The sequence below is a fragment of the Conger conger genome, chromosome 9 (genome assembly GCF_963514075.1).
Source record: "Conger conger chromosome 9, fConCon1.1, whole genome shotgun sequence".
In the NCBI taxonomy this organism is placed as follows: Eukaryota; Metazoa; Chordata; class Actinopteri; order Anguilliformes; family Congridae; genus Conger; species Conger conger.
The window spans coordinates 34,273,569-34,299,863 of NC_083768.1; the positions used below are offsets into that span (position 1 = coordinate 34,273,569).

General features: G+C 48.8%; 1 protein-coding gene across 3 annotated transcripts in view; it reads left to right on the top strand.

Moving 5' to 3' along the window:
* Positions 1-24,918, top strand: part of LOC133137401 (ras-responsive element-binding protein 1-like) — a 55,231-nt gene extending 30,313 nt beyond the window's left edge. The window contains exons 2-12 of one of the 3 annotated variants that reach the window (XM_061255657.1): positions 2,220-2,345; positions 2,583-2,782; positions 6,496-6,582; positions 7,710-7,873; positions 14,775-14,919; positions 15,013-15,152; positions 17,364-17,553; positions 18,194-20,750; positions 21,622-21,783; positions 22,507-23,295; positions 23,818-24,918. In XM_061255657.1, coding sequence (XP_061111641.1) covers positions 2,220-2,345; positions 2,583-2,782; positions 6,496-6,582; positions 7,710-7,873; positions 14,775-14,919; positions 15,013-15,152; positions 17,364-17,553; positions 18,194-20,750; positions 21,622-21,783; positions 22,507-23,295; positions 23,818-24,407 — 5,150 coding nt within the window. In that variant the 3' untranslated portion in view covers positions 24,408-24,918. The remainder of the gene's footprint in view (positions 1-2,219; positions 2,346-2,582; positions 2,783-6,495; positions 6,583-7,709; positions 7,874-14,774; positions 14,920-15,012; positions 15,153-17,363; positions 17,554-18,193; positions 20,751-21,621; positions 21,784-22,506; positions 23,296-23,817) is intronic. The other 2 variants (XM_061255659.1, XM_061255658.1) reach the window with 2 other exon arrangements.
* The last annotated feature ends 1,377 nt before the right edge of the window (positions 24,919-26,295 follow it).

The following is a 26,295-nucleotide window of genomic DNA, read 5'->3' on the forward strand; positions in this document are numbered from 1 at the left end:
TGCTGTGGCCTGCACTCCAGGTGGAGAGCTCTTACATGCCTGGGATCGGGGAACGTTCCGTCAGCTGGGCTGGTGTTGCTGTTGGGCTAGCACAGGTTCCCCTCGGTGAGGCCGGACCCGTGACTAACGTGGGTCAGCGGAGGCACAGATTCTGATGCTGTCGCTCGTGCAGCGCGAGAGAAACCGGCCATGGCCTGGGTGGAGCCCCTCAGTCTGGTTTCCCACATGCAGACCCAGCGATGCAGTTTAGTCATACCGCTCAGTGTTGTCTTTTTACTTTGAATTGAACAGTCAGCACTGTGGCTTCGTGGGTAACTGCTGAAGGTCTGATTCTGTAAGAGCTGGTGGGTGCGTGAGGATGAGAGCACCAGCTGTGGATTCGAGGCTGGTCCTTGGAAGCGCAGATGGAGATTACCTTGTGTCTGGCTGTGGTGCATTCTGGGTAATCTCCCTGCAGTCCACCTGGATGCTGTGTTGTGAGGTCTGTGAAGGATACTTCCTCCTACAGCCAATGGGAGCACAGCTGTACAACACTTCCTGATGACACTAACCAATAATCACAGTTATTGCTTATTACTTCCAAAATGTGTTTCCCCTCATATTTAATCTGACAGACATTTTACAGAAGTCATATCTGTTTTACAGTATGAAGATATTTACAGTGTGTAAGATATTTGGACCTGTGACCATGTAATTAGGGAAAATGCCTACAGGGCTTTATGCTCACAGATGGACAAATAGACAAACAGAACATTGTGTTTCAGGCTGTGTGTGAGATGTATTTGGGATGTAATAACATAAGAGGAGCCAGCCCTTTTGTCACAAGACATGTGTGATGTTTTGTCAGTGAGTGTGTTACCACAACCAGTCAGTCAGCATCCACTGCCTCTCAGGACTGCAACTACAGCAGATCTACTTCCTACTTACAGACTAATCATATCCTGTGTTCTTCACAATACAGTGTGTCCAGTACAATGGCATGTTTTTTAATGATTTTGAATCCTCCATTTTGAACTTTAATAGTACAACTGATGTGAACCCTATCCCCAGTAAAGCAATATTTATTTTATATGATTTTATCGTAGCGAGACTTAAGTTCCCCAAATGTTTAAATCTGTAAACCTCTTTAGTGATGTTGATTCTGGCCATTTTTACACAGAGACAGTGCTTGGTTCTGTTTTGCTAAGCTTCTCCAATCCAGTGAGATTCCATACGACATGTCAGAGCTTTTGAAATGTCAGGCAGGGCACAGCTCTTCATTTTCAGAATTCCTGCAAGTTTGAGGTAACCTCAAGCATTCAGACAGGTGAGGGCCCCTCTGCATGGCTCGCTGTTTATCTTTGCTGGCAAACAAGGTATTGCTCCGAGCAAGCATTCCTATACAGAGACAGAGTTTAAAAGGAAAACCAGTCTGGACTATATCACATTGAGTGAATAATTTACCAGGCAAAGCTTCATCTGTAAGGCTGCTTGTTAATATGTTGCTCCTGTGCGTTTGCTTCTGTTGCTTTTGCCACTGGTGGGTCACCCTACAGTGAGACTGGTGGAAATCCATCTGGGTCTTTTTTTTACTCTTCTTCCCTAACCCACTTCCGGTCTGTCTTCAACCGGAGGTGAGTATTTTTGCATTTGTTAAAAATGTCAAGCCACGTCCCATCAGGGTAGATAAGCAGAGGCCTACCTATTTTTCAACCCCGACATCAAGGATTTGCGACCGTTAAAACATTTTCACAGTAACTCTGCTACTGTTCTTCCCTGTCTGATCCTGATGCTGTAGTTGCCATGTTTATGTATTTGGAAGTCGCCATTGTTTTGCTTGGCTACACTGATTGAACATCTTTGTCTTGAGGATGTCGCTCTGTACAAAACCCTTGATGACTGTTTATTTTCCATGTGGACCTAATAGTACGTACTTTGTACCTCTATAAACGGTTTGTTTTAAGGGTTTTCAGGAGAAATGCTTGAATAGAGATTTGAACACATGCACTTCTGGGAACAAGCCCAGTTCCACAGTGATGTTTCACTGTGATAGACCCCCTTTGTTCTGGTTTTGCGGGCGTGTTACTCTGTGATCAGCCCATTGGGGTGCTCTGTGGGACGGACCCGTTTCTTGTGGTTGTTGGGTGTTGGTCTCTGAACCCCGTTTGATGTGGTTATCTGTTGCTATGCTCTGACCCCAGCTGTTCCTGACCTGCGTTTTCTCTCCCTGTCTTTTGCAGTAATGGAAGGCGCCACCGAAGACAAGCGACTGGGGGAAGGGATCAGCGGGGCTCTGAGCATGGACTTGGAACATTCCAGAGAGAAGGAGAACCTCACCTCTGCACAGACACACGAGGAGCACACAGGTGAGAGGACGCCCTTTATTTTACCCTCCTCTTGAAACTGCATATTTACAACAGAGAGCTGTTGAGTGGCTGTTTATATTCCACTCTGATTAAAGAACAATTAAGAAAAGCTGCATTTCAGTGAACAGCGTTTCTCCACACCGCCCTCTACTGGCCTGGCATCCTGCCTGCTGGGCGGCTCTGTGTGTATGAACTGGTATGGGTTTGTGGGTAACGGGGACGTCTGCGGTTCGGCAGAAGAAAGCGGAGAGACGGAGGAGGACGGAGCTTGCGCAGAGGAAGGAGGCGACGGCGTGGACCTGTCCTCCATCAACGCCATGATGTCCAACGTGATGAGCGCCAGCCAGCTCAACGGCGGCAGAGACTCCGCCTCCGTCAGCCCCGCCAAGACGCCCGCCAAGTCGCCGTCTGTGAACCGAGCGGGGAGAAAGAGCCAGGTACACACGCAGACACACTCGCACACACACAAGTAACAGAAAACCTCTGAGGATGATCGGTGCAAAATTTCTGACTACTTCCTGGTAATTCCCTGAGATATCTGTATATGGATGTAGCCAGGAAGTTTCTACTGATCGTCACCACAGTTGTTCTATTTGTTGTTATAAATCTGCTCTGTGATTGGAGGGCATCCCTATCTCATTATTCCTGGCAAAGACCGGATCTGAGGACATTGCTGCATGTTACACTGAGTGCAGGTTGCTGGCTAATTCCATTTTATGCCTTGCACAGTTCAATAATAAACAAGACGGTTTTCCTTGATGCAGAATTTGTAGTAATGTTTACCTCCTTTCTAGATGCTTTGAATTGCTCTTCTGGCCTAATGTCTAACAGGACATCACAAAATGTGTCCTTTCCTTTTGTTTTTGAATGTTCGCTCATTAGTTAGACTAGTCATAGGCCTTAACTTGTCAAAGTGATCATGTGTTCGCTGTCTTTGGTTATCAGTGTTTAGGAAGCATGGGAAATTGCCTGTTCTCGATACACGCTCGTTTCCCTGCACCCAAATCAAAGAAGAACGCTGTGGGTTAGCTAAGATTGTTAACAATCTAAAAGTTACATCTGGGTTTCATCATCAACATCACTGCTCGCTGAGAAGTGTTCAGGTTGAGAAATTCTGCTGGGGGGCTTTGTTCAAGCTCTTAGGAAGAAGACGTACGTAGGAGAACGAGAGGTCAGATGAGTGTCCTGTAGGATGCAAGAACAGAAACGTGTCATGACAAATGGCCTTCAATCAGCCTTTTGTCTGTGGAGATGTGTGTCTCATGCCTCCGATTAGACCGTGGGATTCGCCCTGAAATGCTCCTCTGTGCTGTAATAAACAGGTGTCACAGTCCCGCCCCCCTGCTCCCTGTGGCCCCTCCCCCCAGTTCTGCCCTGGCCCCCTACTCATTCAGCACCATCAAGAAACTCTCTCTGGACAAAATGTCTGCTCTGCTCCAGAATTACAGATGTCTGCTGGTGTGACTCAAGGCTCGCACCAGTGATTTGGAGCAGGAGCCTGTTCAAATGTGAACCCGCCTCAGATTACGTCGTGAGTTTCATATCCGAGACCTTATCGAGTGAAATTTCTCCAATTTAGTCATGATAAGTTAGCATGAACCCACATTGCCCAGATATCCAGTTCCTGTTCAGAAAAAACGATTTTGTTATATCGCCTTCTCAATGAAATGCTATTCTCTGGTTTCCATGTCTTGTGCCTTTTGTAGCCTGGCTAACTGTGCGTGTTAACTGCTTGCGCGATTATTTGATTTGTGTCATTTATTTAGTGAATATGTTGTTATTGTGGCTTAGATACCATCAGCTATTGAGCAATGCCCTGCATGAGCCTCTCTCTGCATTCTTTCTGTGGTCGGTTTGCCCCTCAGATATTGGACTTTCCCTGGTGGGATTCTCAACAGAATAACAAAATCAGTAAATATAATGTGCAGTATTATTTGGCAGAATTATCTGGAGTTCAGTGGCCTACAGGGGAGGCTGTGGTTTCGCAAAGTTTCAAAAGAGGAAATGTCAGGGGGATCCTGGTCGGGCCTACCACTCTTTGGCTGGCTCAAGGTAAAGGAAGCAAAACTGTATCCGTTTCCACGGCAACTGTGGAATTTAGCCAATGTTTTGTTTAGCTGGTTGGCCCACTGCTTAGCAGTGCATCATATTATATGAGAGAGGGAGCAAGAAGGAGGAAGAAAGAAAGGGAGAGCAGGAATGAGGGAGGGGGGAGAGAGAGAAAGAAATGGAGGGAGAGAGAGGATTGGGTGTTCTAGCTCTGAGTAGCTTGTGTGCATGTAAGAGTCCACTGAATGCTCTGGTATGCTGCTGAGTGGAGTTAATGTTCAGCCCCAGTGTCAACATCAGCAGGAGTTTGAGCACTGTGGTTACACTGGTCCACTGCTTTCTGTGGGACACACGTACCGGTATGCACCTACACACACACACACACACGCACACACACACACATACCTACACACACACACACACACATACCTACACACACACACACACACACCTACACACACACACACACACACACACACACACATACCTACACACACACACACACACACACCTACACACACACACACACACACACGCACCTACACACACACGCGCACACATACACAAACACACACTCATACATGAACCTACACACAGACACAGACACACACACGCACCCACACACACACATACACCTATATGAGTGTCTATATGATCATGAATTAAATGGGTCAAGTCTCACCCTTATTCTTAATACAGTATGCCTCTTCTTTGTCATGTTAAGCAGATACTTCAAAGTCTTCCTGTCATATAAAACCTGATTGAATCTGTGCAGCCTATCACAAGCGCTGGGGGTTTCAGAGGGACAGAAACGCTCTGATCACGTTATGCCAGCCCATGGTGACAGTGATCTCAGAGCAGCTAATGATTATCATGGCCTGAGAGTACTGCATTTAAAGATGATTCCTACGCCAAGCACAATGTTTTCATTCCAGACTTTTCTCTTCTGTAACCTGGAACTACAGTTCCGGTCCAGTGCAATGCCGACTGGTGTAAATTTTAACATTCATTAGATTAACATTAATAGAGCTGTCTTATCTGTTGTTCCAGTTCTGCTGTTAGCACCTTGTAGATCAATCCGAGTGGCTTGATTGGAGTGAGGCTCACTGTATGTTCATGATTGACAGCAGACAACACTGCTGATTAAATACTCCACCAACCCGGGAGACAGAAGCACAACATTTCAATCAGGCCCTCAAAATGCAATCAGGAAAAGGCAAAGAGTGCAAGAGATGGAAAGTGCCTGCCCCTTTGTTTCTCTATGCTCTTTACAAAAGAGCTTCATTACAGCCCTACAGACCATCTCAGCAGCCCATTCACTCTGAAATGCCAGAAGTCCAAATGAGCCGTTTCCATCTGCTTACATTGGAGCACAATGAGTACACATCTACATTAGACCTGGATTAGTAATGGATATGCTGACAAAACTTATTCATTTTGAGTGTGCGCAAGTGTGTCTGTGTGTGCTATTCACATAATTGCCATAACTAGCAGCAGCATCATCAGCTGGCTAGCTGTATGTCAGTGCTGTATGGTCAATAGGATATGGACAGGATACAAAAACAGGTTTGCCCTCGTTTTTGCTCCAATTATGCATGTGTACGTGAATGTCTCTTACAGGTGGTGCTTCTGTTATTGGCATTAACGTGTCAACGCGTCATCTTCAAGAAAACCTTTTTGCCATGATTTGGAGCCCTTAGGGCTGGGAGGTGACTTCCAGGGAAAAGATGCTTAAAGTGTTAAGGATTAATGAATTGTGTAATTGGCATTTTAAGCCGGTGCAGAAGGTTGTAGTTGCAGTTTGGATGATGTGTTTGATGCATGTGATTTCCCGGTCGTTAACGATGACTCAAAACTGTGGCCCTTTTTCAAGTGGGCAGCGCTAATAATGATAATAATGACTTACATTTAAGCACTTCTCTCACCAGCTGGCAACTCCCCTCAATCACCACCAATGTGGAGCACCCACCTGGGTGATGCAACGGCAGCCATTTTGGAGCAGAATGCTCACCATGCAGCATCTGAGTCACGCGCATGTAGAGGAAAGGAGGCCAGGGTGAATGTGTCTGGCGCTGTTTCTTAAGGTTTGCCTCTGTTTCAGGAGCCCAAAGAGGACCGTTCCTTCATATGCCCCCTGTGTGACAAGAACTGTGGTACTCAGCATCAGCTAACTATGCACATCCGACAGGTACGACAGACGTGCACACACACACGCACACGCACGCACACGTGAACACACACCCAGCATGGTAATATAATTGGGACATGTTCTGAATGGATAACAAGCTTAATTAATGATTGTCAGCCTTTTAAACACTGTGCTCCATCCCCTGTTATAGATTCATTATATCCGTGTTATAGATTTATTTTAGTATGTTACAGGCTTACAGTTCTCCTTAACAAAACGTCTCAAATGTGAAGCTAGTCTAGAGGAATGTCAGAGGAGCAGAAACATGGATGCTTTCTATAAACCAAACTTGCAGATTAAGGCACAAATGTAGCTACTCATCCAGAAATAACATGCATCCATATAATTGACAGTATTAGGCTCTTATGGCCTACTGTTGCATCTCTGCAGCGTTACTGAAACTGCGAAACCTCTCTTCATGCAGACGTAGGCGTGTAAAACTTTGCTGCTTGTGCGTTCTGTTCTCTGGATGTGTGTCGTTTCTCCACCCATCACGTTCTGACTGTCTCACCATTCCTCTGCTGGTGCTATATGACCGTAAACGTGTAAGAATTTGGTTGGACAGGACATTTAAATCAGCCTTGCAAGGCAGTTAAGAGTTGGACATGTTCAGAACCCTGCACTTTGAATACATTTGAAAGCCTTCTGTAAAAATGTATTTCAAAGTCAAATTAGGTCTATATACATGTACAGTTAAAAAAGCTAAAACCGTTGTTACAGTCCTGCTTTATTATGGAGTGTTGTCATGTTTTGCACAGATAGCTAGTGTTGAATCAGCCAATCTGAACGGCTTGATTAATATACATACCGGCCTTGTTGAATCTGCTGATGTTGCACTGCTCCTCATGCACTTACCTAAGAGAGCAGTTCCAGGTAAACAGCACTAGGACAGCCATCCTGTTAATTGTCCTGACTCCTAATGTGTATTCCTCATATAGAGTACAGTACACATGCAATATGATGATGTTGCACTCAGTTCAGCTCAGTTTTGTTTGTATAGACCTTTTACAGATACACCGTCACATGGACACTTTCTAGAAACAGGAAACCTGAAATTAGGCTAGGTTGAGTCTGAATCTGTTCTGCAGTTGATACTGGTCCCCCCCCCCCCCTCCTCCTCCCTGCAGCACAACACTGACAGCGGGGGTACGGACCACTCCTGCAGCATCTGTGGCAAGGCCCTGAGCTCGGCCAGCTCCCTGGACCGTCACATGCTGGTGCACAGCGGGGAGAGGCCCTACAAGTGCTCTGTGTGCGGGCAGACCTTCACCACCAACGGCAACATGCACAGGTAGGACCCTGCTCCAACACCACCTCCCCTTTCTCTCTCCCCCTGGTACAGACACAACCCCCACCCCCCCACCTCCCCTTTCTCCCTCCCCCTGGTACAGACACAACGCCCCTCCTCCCCTTTCTCTCTCCCCCTGGTACAGACACAACCTCCACCTCCCCTTTCTCCCTCCCCCTGGTACAGATACAACCACCACCTCCCCTTTCTCCCTCCCCCTGGTACAGATACAACCACCACCTCCCCTTTCTCCCTCCCCCTGGTACAGATACAACCCCCTCCTCCCCTTTCTCCCTCCCCCTGGTACAGACACAGTTATTCTCCCCACCCCCTGGCTCAGGCGCAGGTACGACCCTCCACCTCCTTATTCTCCCCACCCCCTGGCTCAGGCGCAGGTACGACCCTCCACCTCCTTATTCTCCCCACCCCCTGGCTCAGGCCCAGGTACGACCCGTACCTTCTCGTTCTCCTTACGCTCAGGTACGACCCACACCTCCCCGCAGTCCCGCCCAGGGCTCCCGGGCTGAGCTCACAACGGCTACGGCTTGATAAGGTGCCAGCTCCTTAAAAAGAAAATAAGAACCTGTCTAACCGCCTGCTTTTGGAAGCGGGATGATGTCTATCAACGTTTTCAGAAAGCGTAATGTATCCGTCCTCCGCGGTGGAACCGGAGAGACTTAACGTGTTTTGAAATGGCGGGAACGGGGGCTCTGGCAAAGGGCCGGCCCTTTTGCTGCCGTTTTTGCTGACGTCGACCAGCGGGCGTGCTGAAAGTTTGACTGAGCATCGCGTTTGAGTAAACATGATCAGGGTTTTCTGTTTGGGTGGTTTGCTCCCAGCGAGTCATGTGTTCTGAGCATGTATGAACTTACACAGAAGAAAACTGTCTCTCTCACTTACTACCCCCAGTCATCCTATACAGGCCAAACGAGTAGCGCCTTTTCTAATGCAAATGAGCCATAAATCTCTGGATGAATGTCTTCTCCCTCACTATGTTTGTGTGCAGTGCAGTACTGGCTCAGCTCGGAGGGTGTGTCCGTGCTCCTAAAACCTGGAAAGGTGGAAGGATAGATTTCACACAATTAACCTTTCCAAACCTGTAGCGATTTGGCCACACCTTATTCGCCAAAGTTGGTTAAACCACACATTCATCATACCTTTAAGCACCTGCTGACACATGCCACTTGATCGTGAATGAGGAATTAAACAAAATACCTTAAGCCCCCACACTGCCATATTTGGTGAGTCTGGCTCTGCAGAATACACCTGTCAGTTCCATAACCTCAAGTTGAAATACACTGGCATCAAAGGAATTTCTCCCTGGTACAAAACAACAGGTACAGATAGTACTGATTGTATCAACTGAGCTGCATGTGAGGAGTTGTCGAGTCATTTTCATGCCAGAACATTTTTCATTTTTTGAACTTGGAGTGCAAAACTAGAATGGCATCCCAATTTTTTTTTTGTAGGACAGGTACAAGAAACAGTGTATGAATTCTGTGTGTTCTTACAAATTGTGACGAGCATATATGGATTGTAATACATACAAGTACTTTATCGTCTTGATAATCTGAAAACGTATGGATTTGTTATTTCTAAATCCAAAAAGATGCAATAGTGCCGTGAAGAAAATGACTCCACAAGGAAGTGTGTTTTCTTGTTTGTGTGAGCAGAGGTTGTGTCAGGTTGTGCTCTAATTTTGGCTTGGCTGTACACCACTACTGCTGTCAGCAGAACCCATGAGAACACAGATCATTTAAGAAGGGTTCTTGCCAGATGCTAAACAGTATCAGCATCCATCTAACAGACAAACATGCTACTGGTGGAGGTACTAAATTTGGAACCTCCCATTGTAATTAAAGGCCGGCCCCATATCTGTGTTGCTATCCGTTGGTCTGGAAGGGTGCACAAGTACACCCATACAGTCAAAGTTTAGTTACTTGAACTGTCCATCGCCAAATTGTCCATTTGGTCTAAGCGATTTTTCTTTTTTAACGAAAGAGTCACAAAAATTCTGTTCATGCAATGAATTGCTTATTGCTGAATGTATTTATTTTATAGCAGTTTGAAAGAAGAAAGTGTTCTTTGTTCATCGAAACAAAGTAGGCCTGCCTATTATGAAACGCTGAGTCCCCACAGTGGCAGACTTTATCATTGACCTGAAGGAAGTAATGGGGTTGGTGAAATGATGAAATGGGGGTGAGGACAATATGGCAGGCCATTTGACTTGGACTGATTTCATTTTTTAAAGTTTAACAGGAGGGTATGTTCTGCACTTTTGAGGCCTGTGTCTGGAGTTTTTCTGCCTAAGGAGCAGAAAGACCTTGATGTCTCAGTTTAAAGTTGATGATTTTTATTTGGTTGTTTCTCTTGCCTCTGTCCCAGTTTGATAGCCCTTTGGCATCATCTGCAGCTGGGGTGGTTTTGAGCGGTCTTAGTGGTTGCTAGATCACTATGATAATCAATTATTCCTTCAGGGTTTTTATTTTAACATTTAGGCTGTTATCCATTGTTGTCACAGTGACCAAATAATTTGTTGAATTGAAAAAGCAGGTTGAATATTATGGCAGAATTTGCTGTGAAATAAAGTTGCTTTGGGGGTTGCCTGTCACATTGGTCAACTGAGAATGGACTCTTAACAGCTTACCAGTCCTCTAAGGCTTTATACACAAGCTTAGAGCAAGGATTTGGGGGGAAAAAAAGGAAATCCCACGTTTCTTTCCACTCTTTTGCAGATGTTTTTGGTTCATGGCAACAAAAGGTTTAGATCGGATTACACATTACGGAGTTACGAGGCATATGAGGTCACTGTTCACACAGTGGTTTGTGTTTTGTGAGCAGAGCCTTTGGCTCATGATTGCTCACAACTGTTAAACTTGAACAGGAGTCAGTTTAACTTTAACTTTTCTCACCGGCCGCATTCCCCGCATGCCTGCAACCTTACTGCCGAGTCATGATGTGCTGAAACTTTCAGAGAGTGCAACACATTCACACCAGAACTGAAAGTAGAAGAGTAACCAAATGAATGTTTATTTTGACTTCTGTTTTTATCTAGCTTTGTTCAAAGCTTCTGTTAGTTTTGGGGGAAAGGTTCACTACAGAAAAGCTGTTGAATTCTGTTATATGTTTGCGTTGCTCTCCTGGTTTTAGTCGAGTGCGGGGGAGGAGTGCTCTCTCGAGATAAATGATGCTGTTGGGCGTGTGGGTGTGTGTGTGTATGTTTTGAGTGTCCGTGGGTGTGTGCGTACATTCTGAATGTGTGTGTGTGTGTGTGTGTGTGTGTGTGTGTAAGAGACCTAGGCCCGAGCAGAGCTGTCTGTCATGAGTGGATGCGACGGTCGTTGATTGGCATTGAGAAAGAGCAGGAAGTGGTAGGACAGCTTTGGTTTCTTCCCGCTCTGTAATGGTATCTGGTCCCAGCAGGATGATCCCATGCTGGAGATAAGCAGGGTTTTCCTGCCCTGGCCACTCGGTCCACCTTCTGACTCTGCATCACTCAGGGAGGAAGAGGAAGAGCATGCAGTGAGGAAGGGGGGGTGGAGTAGAGGGTTGCTCAGGAAACCTTGTTTGTATGTGCAGACTTGTATGTGCACATTAAGATGCACGTGCATGTGTGTGCGCGTGTGTGCATGTATGTGTGTGCGTGTGTGTGTTCACGTGTGTTTCTGGCCTGTAGAGCACCTTCCTGCTTCCTGTGTAGTTCAGGCATGCTGACATTCCTGATAGAGGCGGGAAGATGAGGCCGGGCAGGGGGGGGTCTGAGAGGGTGTGTGTGTGTGTGTGTGTGTGTGTGTGTGTGCAAAGATGGTTGTGTAAGGCTGTGGTTAGAGAACCATCAGCAAAAAAACACCTCGCATCATTAGCAGTTTCCTAATTTCTCTGAACGGGTGCACAGGTTGAGCCTCATTGAGAGTAAACTGCCCGTTGGAAATAGGTGGAAATGTTTTGCCAGAGAAGTGCATTACAGAGATGTTACTTTTTTTATTCCTTTATGTCTTTGGGCAAGTTATTATCAAAGAGATGATGTGTCCCTTTGATCGAATGGAGGAAGCTGCCAAAGGTTATATGCTGGCCTTGACATGACAAAGCAAATAATGAGGGCACCACAGTGCCCCCTCTACTCACAGTGATGTATTGCATCTGAATTTCAGTATCCAAGCAAACTCAAATTGCAAATTTGTGAAAGAGAGAAACCAGGCCTTCCAGCCCAGGTTAGGCCTGGTTAATGGGGTTTAAAGCTCTGTTTACCCCACAAAAACTATTCCAAGAAAAGGAACAAACACTCTGCAATGATAATGGTAATTTTGCATTATTTTGTTTAGAAAGTTCTAGAAAGTCATGTTGTCTATTGCTTCATGCTCCCATTGGTTATTCGCTCTATAGAGGAAAACCTCATTAAGTTTTGTAAGACCCTGTCATTAACACCCTTCCAGCAACGCCCTGTCCCAACTTTCACACATTTATGGGAAAATAGTAAGTTAAGAGGAAATGTGTACGTTTTGGGCTGCTGTCTGTGATCATCCAATTGCAGTATGCCGACATGTGGTGGTGTGCGTCTCCTGGGGCGACGGGGTCCTGAGGGACAAGGGAGAGCAGGCTGTGGCCTGTCTGGTCCACACATGGGCGGCCAGCATTTTGCCTACTTTTAAAAACCATCTAACAGGAGAGTGAAATCCAAGACCCACAGCTGACCGCGTCGGACACCGCTACACGCATGCACACGCACACACCTGCCCGCACTCACACACACACACACACACACACACACACACACACACACACACACACACACACACACACTCTCTTGTCACACGCGCTGTCTGCAAGCGAAGGAGCACAGAGAGGTGTAGAGGCACATGCCTGAAGCCTGAAGGGCAGGTTGGAGGTTTGTTTTGCTGTGGGTGACGAGAGATTCAGGGGGAAGGGGGGGCATGCCCCAGCATGTCTCTGTTTGGCGTTTTGTTCAGTTTCACTTGATTAAATCTCTCCTCTCACTGCATTTGTTCTTTAGTGGGATAGAGAAAGGGGAAGCGAGAAAGAGGGAGGGAGGGAGGGATGGAGATAGAGAACAGAAAACAATGAGATTGTGGGAAGCTTTTTTGAAGCATTTTATGTTGTTTTTAAAGGTAAAAGCCTCCCTTAATTCTCTGTCTAAACTGTCATCACCACACACTAACGTACTTCAGATTAACTTTACATTACATGACATTATTGGTATTTGGCAGACGCTCTTATCCAGAGTGACGTACAGTTGATTAGACTAAGCAGGAGACAGTCCTCCCCTGGAGCAATGCAGGGCCTTGCTCAAGGGCCCAACGGCTGTGTGGATCTTATTGTGGCTTCACCGGGATTAGAACCACCGACCTTGGTGTCCCAGTCATTTACCTTAACCACTACGCTACCTGGCCCCTGGTGTGTACTTACTACACACTAACCACTTATCTGACTGCTATAGTATGTGTGATTTATATTGTAAATCATTTAAGGACAGAGGTTTCAGATACAGGATGGCAGGATCAGTAGGGACCCCAGAGAGAGGCCAATCCCCCATTACCAGCCCCCCTAAGAAGTGTCTTCTAGATAAAGGAGGAGGAGTCATGCAAATCCATCTCCCCGGCCTCTGTCATTTGCATAATCAAATCTCATTTAGTTCATTTTCTATGCACATTTCTCACTCCCTCCTTAATTTCTCCCTCCCTTTCCCTCCCTCTCTCCACCGTTCTCTCTTCTCTGCCCCCCCGCCCCCCACTCCACTCAGCCACTTCACTAGACACAGCCCAACAGCTGAAGTGTGTCACTGAGAAGCCTCCTTCTCTAAGAAGGAAAGTGGGGGGGTGGGTGGTGTGAGAGAATGAGAAGGAAGGAAAGATGGCGGGGGTGGGGGGAGGTGTGGTTATACGCCATTTCTTCATCCCCCAGTGTCTTGCACCATTACACAGACCGCCTGTTAAATATAGACTCAGAGGCCAACAAGGGGACCTGGAAGTCCCAGGCAAAGTGTCAAAAACAATGGAACGATATGGCGCCAAACAAGGAATGGCTTTTCACACTCACACACACACACACACACACACACACACACACTCTCTCATTCTGTGCAGATGTCTCCAGCGTCCCGGTAGTGAAGGTCACCAACTGCAACGTAACACGGTAACATTAACAGGCAATGCAGTATGGAGTGGGTGGGTGGCTATCTGCTGTGATTCAAAAATGGATTCACGCTACCACCGCTAACCCCCTCCCAACACTCATCCACATGAGGGACATCTTGCGTGTCATTCCGCAGTTGTGCCAGTCGGCAGACACGATTGCATCGGCCAGTTTTCCGGCTTTTCCTCGAGCCGAGTGTGTCAGTGCCCCCTGAACAATTCCAGCGTAGCCGGGCTCTCTGGTCCGTGTATTATTTCTGCCCTGGTGTAATTCCCGTGGGCTCACACTGGGATTCCGCCGCGGGGGAACCCTCACAGTCCAGAGCGCTGCGGACCTGGAGTCCAGCCAGCACGGACACTGCAGCGGTGTGAATGGGTCCACTGTGGTAGCACTGCTGCGCGTGCTACGCCGGGTCTGATGTTACAGGCCTGAGACTCGCATTACCTCCATGCATTTCTCTATGATAGCCCTGCAGGATTAGCTTTGTGAGCTAAAGGTCCGTTTCTGGCTGTGGTCTTCAATCTGCACCGCTTTAAAATGAGTCTTATTCTGTGGAAACGAGCTGTACGTGTTCCAGTTTGGAACTGGCTTTGGGTGGTCTGAAAATTAAGGCTATTGATTGGCTGATTATCAGTGTTTATTGGATTCATTAATTGCCTGTAGCTGGTGTCTTGTGTGCTGCGGATTACTGGAATTCACAGGGGGCACGTCCGGATGATGTTTATGTGTTTTTTTTTCTTGCTTGTTTCCGTAGACACATGAAGATTCATGACAAGGACCCTAGCACCATCATAGCCTCCAACCCCCCTTCCCCCCTAAAGCGGCGCCGCCCCTCCGCCAAGAGGAAGTCCAGCCTGGAGGATGATGGCGACCAGGCCGAGGAGCCGCCCGCTAAAAAGGTACGCCCCCCACCCCCCCCCAACCGCTTACGCCCCTCTCCCCGGCCCTATCTGCCCAACCCTGTGACTGACGCTGGTCTGCCTGCGCTCCAGGCCTCCGACGACAGCCCGCGGGATAAGAAGAACACCGTACAGGGGGCGGAGGAGCTGCACTGTCCAATCTGCTTCAAGACTTTCATCTGCAAATACGGACTGGAGTCGCACATGGAGACGCACCCTGACGCCTCTCTCAGGTACGAGACACTTCTCAAACACACACACACACATGCTCATCAACGGGCTTTGGCTACCTGACCACTCCATCTTCCCCACACACACGCCCATGTGGACAGAATCATGAACACAGCCAGGGTTACAGGCGGTCTCTGATTGTCTGCACCATAGCCCCCCAAGGCATAGCCCCCCTGCCTTCCGGAAGCTTCTCAGGTTCTGTCTGTTGTTCCTTCAGTCCCCCCAAGGGGTGAAAGTCCTAAGAGTTGTGGACCAAAACTTTCAACAATGCCTTCGCCAACAAAAGAAGAAGCATGTATTTACAGTGCTTAATGTTCTTTGTTTATACGGATAAGCCTTGTTCTGTCATATGCATGAAGTTACATCCATTGCTGCAGGACTGAAATCAAAATTCATTCTTAAGGCTGTATTTGCACAATTGGACACTTGAGTTTGGGAAGACCGCTTTGTGAGCCGTTTTGTTTCGCGGTGGCGGTAGAGTCTTGTTGCCGGGGGAGGGCAGACATTGGGGCTTTCAGAACCATCTCCACGGTTGCCAGGAGACAGCCGGGGCATCCCACAGAAGCATGCTTTGTGCAGCGGGAGTTATAATTTAATATATCCGAGCCGGGCGGACGGCTGAGCGCATACCAGCAGTGGGGAGAGGCGTCGCGAGGGCGGACCCAGGCCGTTAATCCGCCGCTTCCCGCCGAGGGGTTTTGCGCCGAGCGGAACGGCCAATCGGCCCCGGGGGGTCCGCGGGGCTGGAGGCGTGAAGGTGGGGGGGGGTGGGGGGGCTGTGGTCAGACCTCTCTCCGCCCGTCCTCGGCTCGGATGGCTGGAGTCAGGCCCGCTGAGTGTCGCTGGGTCAGACGGTGCTGGCTGGGAGCACTGTTAAACACAGCGGGTGGGGGAGGGAGGGAGGATATTTTCAGAGGAGGCTTACACTCTTAGTGCTGGACACTGGCCTGGGTGTAGCGTGGGTGGAACCACAGCCATGGCACCTCTCTAGACCCCTCTCTGAACCACTAGTAAAACGTATAAGCAGGTGTTTCCAGGGGTATCAGATAGAAGAGAAGTGAATGGAGGGCGGAGGGGGCTGATTGTGTGTTGAAGCGACACGCTGTTTGTGACGAGCTGCTAATTTAGCCCTGATCCTGTTTCATAACATGGGCAGCAATAGGTCAGCTAAGAGGATGTTCGCTGTGGTTTGCTGGGGCTCGGACCGTCTGCGGGGCTTCTAGGAAGCGGAGGTCCCGTCACCCCAGCACCGGGCCCGCCGGACAGGAGGCTAATCTGGGAGGGAGAGCTCCTGGGGGTAATTACAGGTGACAGGACTGAACGAGCGGCGCTAATCCTAAAATAGACTGAAGAGCTGTGAGTCTGGACATGCAGTACGCACCATTCATACACACGTGCACACATACCGACACACACACACAAACACACACACAGTGATTATGTACACCATGTATGTAAACACACATAGCTTGGTATACAAAGTATTACCTTCTATGTCTATGACATAACAGCCCGCTATTACTATGCAATATATATTCCTATAATTTTGTGCTGTTATACATTACTCTAAATATTCACACTGACCTGTTGCAAGACTAAGCATGTCATAGGGTTGGCCAAGTCACAAAAGCAGCTCAGCATATTCTGTTCACGCCTGTAGCTGAATCTGCCCCAGCAGAGAAAGAGCATGTTGGGTTAAAGAGGGGGCAGGTGGGAGGGACTCCAGCGATTAGCCATCCCATCTCTCCCTGCCCCTGCCCTGTAGTGAGGCATGATAAGGCTGATTAAGGCCCTGTGGATGAGCATGTCAGGCAGCAGTGTCACAGTCTGCACAGAGCGAGAGGTAGAGGATACCCAGCTGTCCCGCTTAGCATGTAGCGCTGCGGCTAATCCGAGCCTCAATGCACTCGCTAGACATTTGACCTTTGTGCTGCTATTAAAAAAATAAAATCAGTTAATAATTAAAATGCCTTCTGAAAGGCATTTCAAATGGGGATAGTGTGTGAGGGAAAATGGTCTTTCTGTGTGTTTTTGTATCTGGGAGGATGATAAGAATCCTGGCGACACTTTATACGTCATACAGCAACCACGGAACGCGACCGTAAAACCTGGCTTCCTGATGGTGGCTGTGACGTTGATAGCTCAGGCGATGTTGAAGACACTGGTGGTGATTGGTGATTGGAGGGAATGACGGTATGGCTCCTCCCCCTCAGGTGTGACCAGTGCTGCCTCACTTTCCGGACTCATCGGGGTCTGCTGCGCCACAATGCCGTCATCCACAAGCTGCTGCCGACCGACCCCTCCGGCCGGCCCTTCATCCAGAACAACCCCTCCATCCCCCTGGGCTTCAACGACCTGGCCTTCATCGACTTCTCCTGCCACAAGTTCCCCCAGATCGCCCAGGTGAGGCCTGGCCCTGCTCGCCGGAAAATACAACCATCGATACAACCAAGTCCAGCATCAGCTGCATTTAGATTACATTTTAAGCATTCAGTAGATACTCTTACACATCAGAGTGGCTTACACAGCTTGCATTCTTCTACAATCATTCATAGCTGGATATTAAGTGAAACAATTACATTTACTGTAAGTACATTTCGGTTGAGGGTACAATGGCCCCATCTGGGAATCAAACCTTGCGAACCGTGCCAGGCCAGTTCCTTAACCATTGTGCTATACTGCCACCTCACAAACCAGTAGATGCAGTGAAGTACCAGATGGAGCACAACTAAAATGCTAATAATTTAGGCATAAGGACAAAACCAGTTTATGTATGCAGTGCAAATAATAAAAAGCGATGACATTCTAGTTTTATGTTATCTTGCACTTCTGGATGTACAGTGGGTGAGAAGTTAGCTCTCGCACCTTTGCTTTCTCTTTATGAATTATTAATGTCATATTCATGTTACATTTGTTCAGTTGTACATGATTATGATAATTTTGTCTTAACAGAATTATACTCAATTTTAACAAAAAAGATCATCTGTGACACACAACTTCAGCCTGTTTCAAACTGGTTTCAACTGGTTTTCACTTTTAACAGGCCTGGTGTGAAACAAACTTGCGGCGAAGCACCAGCAAGTTCCACCGCTTTGTGTGTGAGACCTGCAACAAAGCCTTTCCCCTGCAGTCCGCCCTGGATCTGCACGAAGCCACACACAGCCCTGAGGACGAGTCGGAGGAGAACACCACACCCATTCCTCAGCAGGGCACACCGCCTGGGTCGGACAAGGCCAGCTTCATGGAGACCATGGGCCTTCAGCACATCTCCCAGGTTAAACCCGTCCCCACAGAGGAAGAGACCCACCAGGCAGTGCTGGACAGCATCCGGGTGATCCACGTGGACCCGGCCGCATCCAGCCTACCTCAGGAGGGCCTCAGCCTCCCCTTGCTGGACCCTACGTCCCTCCAGGGCCTGTCCCAAAATGCCGCCTTCAACTTCCTGTCCCTGCAGCCCTTCATCATGCAGCCGGACAGCGGCATGGTGGTCAAGCCCTTCTGCAGCGAGGCCGGGCTGGAGCTGGCCGACATCCAGCAGATCCTGAAGATGGCGGCCTCGGCACCCAGCCAAATCACGCTGCCGCCGCTGTCCAAGGCCCCCAGCAACCCCACGCAGTCCAGCTGTAAGCAGATGCCCCCTCTGAAGCCAAAGCCCCTGGTGGCGCCGCGCACCAACATGGCCGCCTCCACCCCGCCCCCCCTCATGAGCGCCCAGCAGGCTTCGCCGTGCTGCATCAGCCCAAACCTTCCTCTCCCGCCCAGCCAGCTGCTCAAGAGCCCTGGGGAGTCCTCCTCCTCCTCTTCCTCGAGCAGCCTAGGATCCGTGGAGAAGAGTCGGATGGAGGCGGACGGCATGCTGGACACGCTGATGCCCATGGGTACGGGCGAGCGGAAGATCAAGCAGGAGGCAGGGGAGGAGAAAGACCTGGAAGGGAAGAAAGCCGACTCCCCGGGTCAGTACCCCTGCCGCTTCTGCGACCAGGTCTTCGACTACTCCGGGGTCCTGCAGGCCCACATGCGCTACCACCTGCGTCTCTCGCCCTACCAGTGCAACATCTGCGACTACGTGGCCCCCGACAAGGCCACTCTGATCCGGCACCTGCGTACCCACAGCGGGGAGCGGCCCTACGTCTGCCGCGTCTGCCACTACCCCTTCACTGTCAAGGCCAACTGCGAACGGCACCTCCGCAAGAAGCACATGAAGAACACCCGCAAGGAGATCGAGAAGAACATCGAGTACGTGACCACCACTGCGGGCGGAGTCGGTGCCCCCACCCTGGACCCGCTGGACTCGGCCAGCGCCGGGGACACCACCTGCCGCTACTGCGGGGAGGACCTGAAGAGCTACCGGGCCCTGCAGATCCACCTCCGAACCCACAACGGCTGCCAGCGCAAGCCCTTTGAGTGCCGCCAGTGTGGGGCGGCCTTCCTGGCCAAGAGGAACTGCATTCACCACCTGCTCAAGCAGCACCCTGAGGTGCAGGAGGGGGAGATCGAGGAGCACATTGCCACCCTGCTGCCTGTCGTGGCCTCTCAAGCTAAGCCCCCCACGCAGAACGGCCAGGTATCCACCGCGGCCTCTCGGACTGTCAAGGTCGAGGACATGAGCTTCTATGCCAGAGATACAGACCAGCCCTTGGACTTCTCCAAGAAGGGCCAGGCAGCGGCGGGAAACACGGGGGTCTCGTCTGGGATCAAGCTGGAAGGACTGTACTCTGCTCAGCTCTACCAGTACGAAAGCTCCATGGAGCCCATTGACCTCTCCATGCCCAAGAACCCTGAAAAGAGGCTGAAGAGAGAGGCCGCTGCCACAGAGGTCAGGAATGAGCAGGCCTCTCCCAGCTCCGATATCCCCCACCCTCAGGAGGAGAAGCCCTGCCTGTCCGCAGCCTACCAGCTCTCCCACCCTGTGGCCTCCTCTGTCAATGGGGTCTCCCAGAATGCCGGCCGACCGATGAAGCTGAAGCCGCTCCTGCCTAAACCGACCTCTGCCTCCAGCAAGGAGCTACCTCCTCTGGCTTCCATTGCCCAGATCATCTCCTCTGTGTCAGCCGCTCCCTCCTTGCTGAAGCGGGAGGGTGTCTCCAGCGCCCCCTGCCTGACACCAGAAAAGGGTCGCACCATCAAAGGGCTCCATGCAGACTTGGAGTCGTCCAGGGGGGAACAGAGGCTTGCTGACGCCAGCAGCCCGGGAACCTCGTCAGACAGCTTGTCCCCAGAGGATTCCAAGAGCAGGGGCAAGAAACGACAGCAAAGCAAGAAGAAGCCCATCAACTTCGCCGAGTTAGACACGGGCAGCGGAATCGACCTGGAGTCCAGCGGGGAATTCGCCAGCGTGGAGAAGATGCTGGCCACTACCGACACCAACAAGTTCAGTCCATATCTGCAGGCCAACACGGTGGCTCCTGGGAAGGCGGAGGGGGAGAGGCCGTCCACCAGCGAGGATGAGAGGGAGGGTCAGGAGGAGAAGCAGTCGCGCCTGCAGGCGAAAGGGAAGAAGAATGCCTACTCTAACTCCCTGCAGAAAATGACCTGCCCCTACTGCCCCCGCGTCTTCCCCTGGGCTAGCTCCTTGCAGAGACACATGCTCACACACACAGGTGAGACACACACACTTTCTCTGTCTTTGCCATGAGCAGGAGCATGCAAGTGTGAATAATGGGTGTTTGTGTGTGAATATGAGGCTGGGTGAGGGAGAGGGAAAGGGAAGCCATGATAGGCAGACAGGATGGGGATGATCAAAGTGGTCAAAGGTTCAGACTATTTCTCCCTCGCTCACACACACACACACACACACACACACACTTTGCTGATACTTCACTTGGAAAAACTATTCATCATTGACAGCTGATGGATTTCTCTGGCATGCTCTAACTTGGTGAAGAACGAAGTAAAAAAACACCCCTTTCTGTGCCACTGATGCGCAGATACTATAAACCATTGCCTGTAAAGTAATGAAAGAAAGACATAATCTCACTCTGCTCACTTTGGTTAAAAAGTTATTTGAAGCGGGATTGCATACAGCAGACTGTCATTATCTGATCATGTAATGTCTACCTTTAAAAAATGTTTAAAAATTAATTTATGGAGGAGTCCTGAACCAGCTGCATGTCCTAATAAAGAGATATGTTAGACTGCAATCATATTTTTGTATACATCTATATTTTCATTGGTTTTTGTCAAGAGTAGAATTTTAGCAATTAAAGTGTTAATTTAGAGTCATAAATGTTTTCAACATAAAAAATATTTAGCATTCCAGGCATGTTACCATGACTGTGACTAATAGATACTTACATCATGTTCTTAAATCAAAATGCGTATTTCTGTCTAAAATATGCATTTATGCCCATGGCGTCTGTCAGGATAATGGTCCCATATATATATTCTAGAATTCCATTGTTGCAGTTTTTCTTCATGCAGAAGTTAACCCACTGGTCCGTGCCTCACATTTTGTGTCTGGATATCCTGTAGGTCAAAAGCCGTTCCCCTGCCCACAGTGTGATGCCTTCTTCTCCACCAAGTCCAACTGCGAGAGGCACTTGCTACGGAAGCACGGGGTGGCCAATCGCTCGCTGCGACACAACGGCATTCTGGGCAAAGCCAAGGTGGAGGATGGGTCACATGAGAGCGCAGGTGAGATCACACCGCACACAAACAAGGCAGAGAGGCATTTCTGCTGCTGCCATTTATAGGTCAAAATCAGATTCTTCTAGAAATTTCGAGAATGCCTCACTGTTTCTGAGCAGATTTCTGTAAAATTGAGATAGTTAACTTAAAAAAAAAAAATAGTGCTCCCTTTAGTGTGCTTAACAATTATTAAAACCAAATTAATTTAGTAATGAATTATTTATCAATCATTTATAAGTAGTTCCACAACTGCAGGCAGCAGTTAAAAGATAAATTAAATGGCAAAATAGCTTTAAGCGAAGTTGTGATCAATAAGAATTTGGGAACTTATATCAAAGACAAATAATAGCATTAAATGATGTATGTGTGGGTGTCAATTTTCTAAATAATACTTTTAATGGACTTTTCAGGTTAGTTTTCTGATACTGAAAAAACACATCTCAAATGTATGGCAATTAAAAACCTGTAGGATTTAATTGTACCTCAAAGCCTTGTTCTCTACTGCCACCCAGTGGATTCAGGTGGCACCGTATTTAGTTGACATCCACAGTTTTGAGCTTTGTGGGGTAAACAAAAATATAAAAATGTGCAAACTTGGTTTAGGACTGCATGGTATTAAAATGGGGTCAAGATAGTATACTGACTTTGTGTGTGTATGTTGTTTCTTTTGAATCAAAGTGATTTCTGGCCTTTGCAGAAGCTCAGTGTGTGTTTGTGCCTGTGTTCCAGAGAGCATGTCGGATACAGACATGGTCACTGGAGACGCTATGGACCTCACAGCCTCCGAGTCCAAAGAGGCAACCGATTCCCAGGGGTCCTTCTCCGACGGTCAGCTGGAAACGACCTCATCAGAACCGCCGGGCCACCAGAGGGAGCGAGAGAGCCGGGGAGCCCACTCGGGGCTAAAGACCCCCGAGAGCAACACTGAAGAAAATGACGAAGATTCCCAGAGCAACAAGAGCCTGGACCTGAACTTTGCTCGCAGGCTGATAGACTTCAAGTTCTGCGAAGGCGAGCAGCCAGACCAGCAGCCAGCAGAGGACAGCCTGGGTCTGGAGAGCTGTCTGCAGGAGGAGGACAAGCACACCTGCACTACCTGTGGGAAGAGCTTCCGCTACGCAGCCACCCTGACCCGCCACCAGAGGGCGCATTTGTCAGACTGCCAGACAGAGGAAGGGAGGAAGGAGACTCCGCCATCAGAGTCCAGCCTGGAGCCCCATAACCATGAGGGGGAGGTTGAGGAGGAGGTGGAGACAGAGGAAAAGAAGGGAGCGGCGGAGGGCGAGGGAAACTGCAGCGGAGCGGACAGCGGCTCGGAGGAAGAGGACAAAGACAAGGAGGAGAAGAGCGAGGAGGAGGGCGGAGGCGCCGAGGCGAAGCGCGGCGACGGTGAGGGGGCGGGAGGAGCCGGGAACAAAGCTGATAAAAGAAAGAAAATCTGCAGTGTGTGCAACAAGCGCTTTTGGTCGCTGCAAGACCTAACCAGACACATGCGCTCTCACACAGGTAAATATGACTGTAAGTTACATGCACAGTACCGCCTGAAAAAATCCTATCCAAAATTTCCACGCGCTCTCACACAGATCGATGCTAATGCTAATTGTAATGTCTCACTCAGGAAAGCACTGGCTGTAAAATGCTAATAAATGCTCTTTCACACTGGCCTCATATTTCCAAGATTTAGTAGATACACATACACAGAGTGGCTTTCACAGACTGCGTTCTGTAGTCCATTCATAACAGCCCTGGGTTAAAATGATCCCAAAAGTGTAAATACCACCCATCTGCCCCCTCCGCAGGCTGAAATGCACCAGATCAATAGAGCACAGACCGATAAGGCAAGATCAATAAAACACAGAAATGAATCCAAAACAAATACTATTTCAACTGTCTGTTTTATAAAGTTGCATGTTTTGCTGAAGTCGTTCATGTTAAGCTCTTTGTTAAGAGTACAAAGGCAGAGTCCCACCATTAACCCTTCAGTTGACTCTTTGAACCATGAGCCCTGTGCTGAATCCGTTCCCCTGACTCTGTTCTCAGGTGAGAGGCCCTATCAGTGCCAGACGTGCGAGCGCACCTTCACCCTGAAGCACAGCCTGGTGCGGCACCAGCGCATCCACCTGAAGCCCCACGGAGCGGAGGAGGGCGGCGAGGGGGCAGGAGGGGCGGGTGGCCCCAGAGCGGGGTGCAGCGAGGAAGAGGTCGCCAGCAGCGACTCCGGCGACTCCACCCCGGGCAGCGGCACCCCGCCCTCGGTGCCCGAGAACGAGGCCGAGGCAGCGGCCGGGTCGCAGGCCAGCTCCCAGGTCGGGTCCCAGGCCAGCTCCCAGGTCGGGTCCCAGGCCGGCTCCCAGGTCGGGTCCCAGGCCGGCTCCCAGGCCGGGGAGCAGGCAGAGTCGGATAGCCTGGCGGACGAGAGCACGGATAGCCAAACGCAGAACTCACCCCAGACACAAGACTCCAGCCTCTCTATGGAGGAACCTCCCTCGGAACCCTTAGGCGAGGAACCCCCCGCCAGGAACACAGAGCCCGCAGGGGACTACATCCAAGGCCTCCTGGAGATCCACACCAAGCCCTCCCTGGACCACCTCCTGCCCTCTGGTGAGCCCCCATTGGTGGGGGTGGAGTGATGGCCCACCCTTTTTCCACCTAGGAGTCCGCTTATTGGTCAGCGCTGTTGTGTCACATTGCCACAACAGCTGCTGTACCAGAATGGGAGATGGTGCCATCAAACTGCAATCACCTTTCTAATGCAATGAACTGTACAGAAAAAAAACCCTTGCTTCCGAGTGCCTTACTACTACTTTTGAATCAAGTTACATTAAATGGATGATGTCATTTTTCATAGAATTTTTATGATGATTATTTTTTTAACTTTGAAAGAACCATACTGAAAATACAAAAAATGACAATAAATTAGTGATTTGCTGTAGCGATGTGTATGATTGATGGAAAGAGAAGAGGTAGTAGTAGTTCAGTGTTCAGCAGCAGAAAATACAGGAAAACTAACACCATCAGACCTGGGTAAAAGGGCAGTGAATTTGATCACAGAACTGGAAGACTCCAGTCCTCAACTGGACAAGATAAACAAGGTATGTCTGTGAGAAAATGAGTGAGATTGGAATAAAAGTGATAAATGAAGACGCCTATTTTTACAACAAAATCCAAACAATTTATTTTTATCCAGGTCTCTGTTCTCTCTCTTTGTGTGGGTTTGTCTGATTAGTATTCTCGGTTACCAGATACCAGAGAAATATGGGCAATATTTGCCTGAGAGTGTTCTTTTTCCTTTATTTTTCCTCTACTGCAATTACAATACGCCTTTCCAGCTGCCTACAGTTTGTAAAACCTGAATGAGCTGAGTGGCCGGCCAGTTACCAGGTTTCACTCTCTCTCTCTATCTCTCTGGCCTAGAGGCACCAGTGTGAGGTTCTTGGAGGCCAGTGTATGGTTTTTCAGAACACTCATCTTGTTTACCACATTTGTTGGTTCACAAACGAGGCATTCACAAAGATGTCTTCTGAATGGCTCTGGCCTCGGTGGTCCTACATTAAGATCCTGGTGTCTTCTAGCAGGACTCCTGGCACTCCTGTTATCTGGAGTAAACTGACCTGTGGAGGTTTTCGTCCCGTACTTGAACTGTCACACTGCTGTTCCTGAAGCCTCTTGCCTTCCGGAAACTTCCATGAGGAGGATTCTGGCCACAATCACCAGTCCCGCTGTTGGCCTGGATTTTGTTGATGATGATTGGGTTTCTTTATCTGTACTTTTTTTAAAGGAACCTCAGCAACAAACAAAACAAACCTCAAGCGCCTACATTCTCCAATGTAGCAGGGAGATGCACTGGAGACTGAACGTCAACACAGCAGATGTGCTTTTGCTTGGTAGCCATCTATGTATCCAGTCTAGTGTTCTCAAATCTGGCACTAAACAAAATTGTGAATGCAGAAAGACGTTCAGAAAGTGTATAAGATGAGTGACACACTGAACTTTGAGCAAGAAGCAATACTGAGAATGAACAATGCAATTTACCTGTGGGCTTGGATATGGCGTCTGGCGGGGAAGCAGCCCATCTGATTGGATGCAAACCTCACATAGTTCACAAATGAGCATTCTTCCTGCAAGATGATTGGTGGGTGTGGAGTTTCGGACCCTGTTGGTTCCCATCCAAAAGCATATTAAACACATCCTTTTTGTGCTGCAATTCAGGTTGAACTGTGCAACCAACAATAATTGTAAACAATTGCGACTTGGATATTTCCATCACTGGTTTTGTTGCGTGTATGTTTATGTATGTATCCCAAAATAATTTCCCCAATTGAACACACAGACTGTTTTTAATGTATTTATTGAGGACCCAGTGGGTGGTGAGCGCTAATCCGTGGAAAAGCCATTTATTTTCACATTTGCTGTTGAGAGTCCAATGGATTAGTTTCCTAGCAGCAGACTCCTGTTAGCAATAATCACTATTGATCCTAAAGCTTTATGCAGACCTTCATCTATGTTGGTAGAATGTAT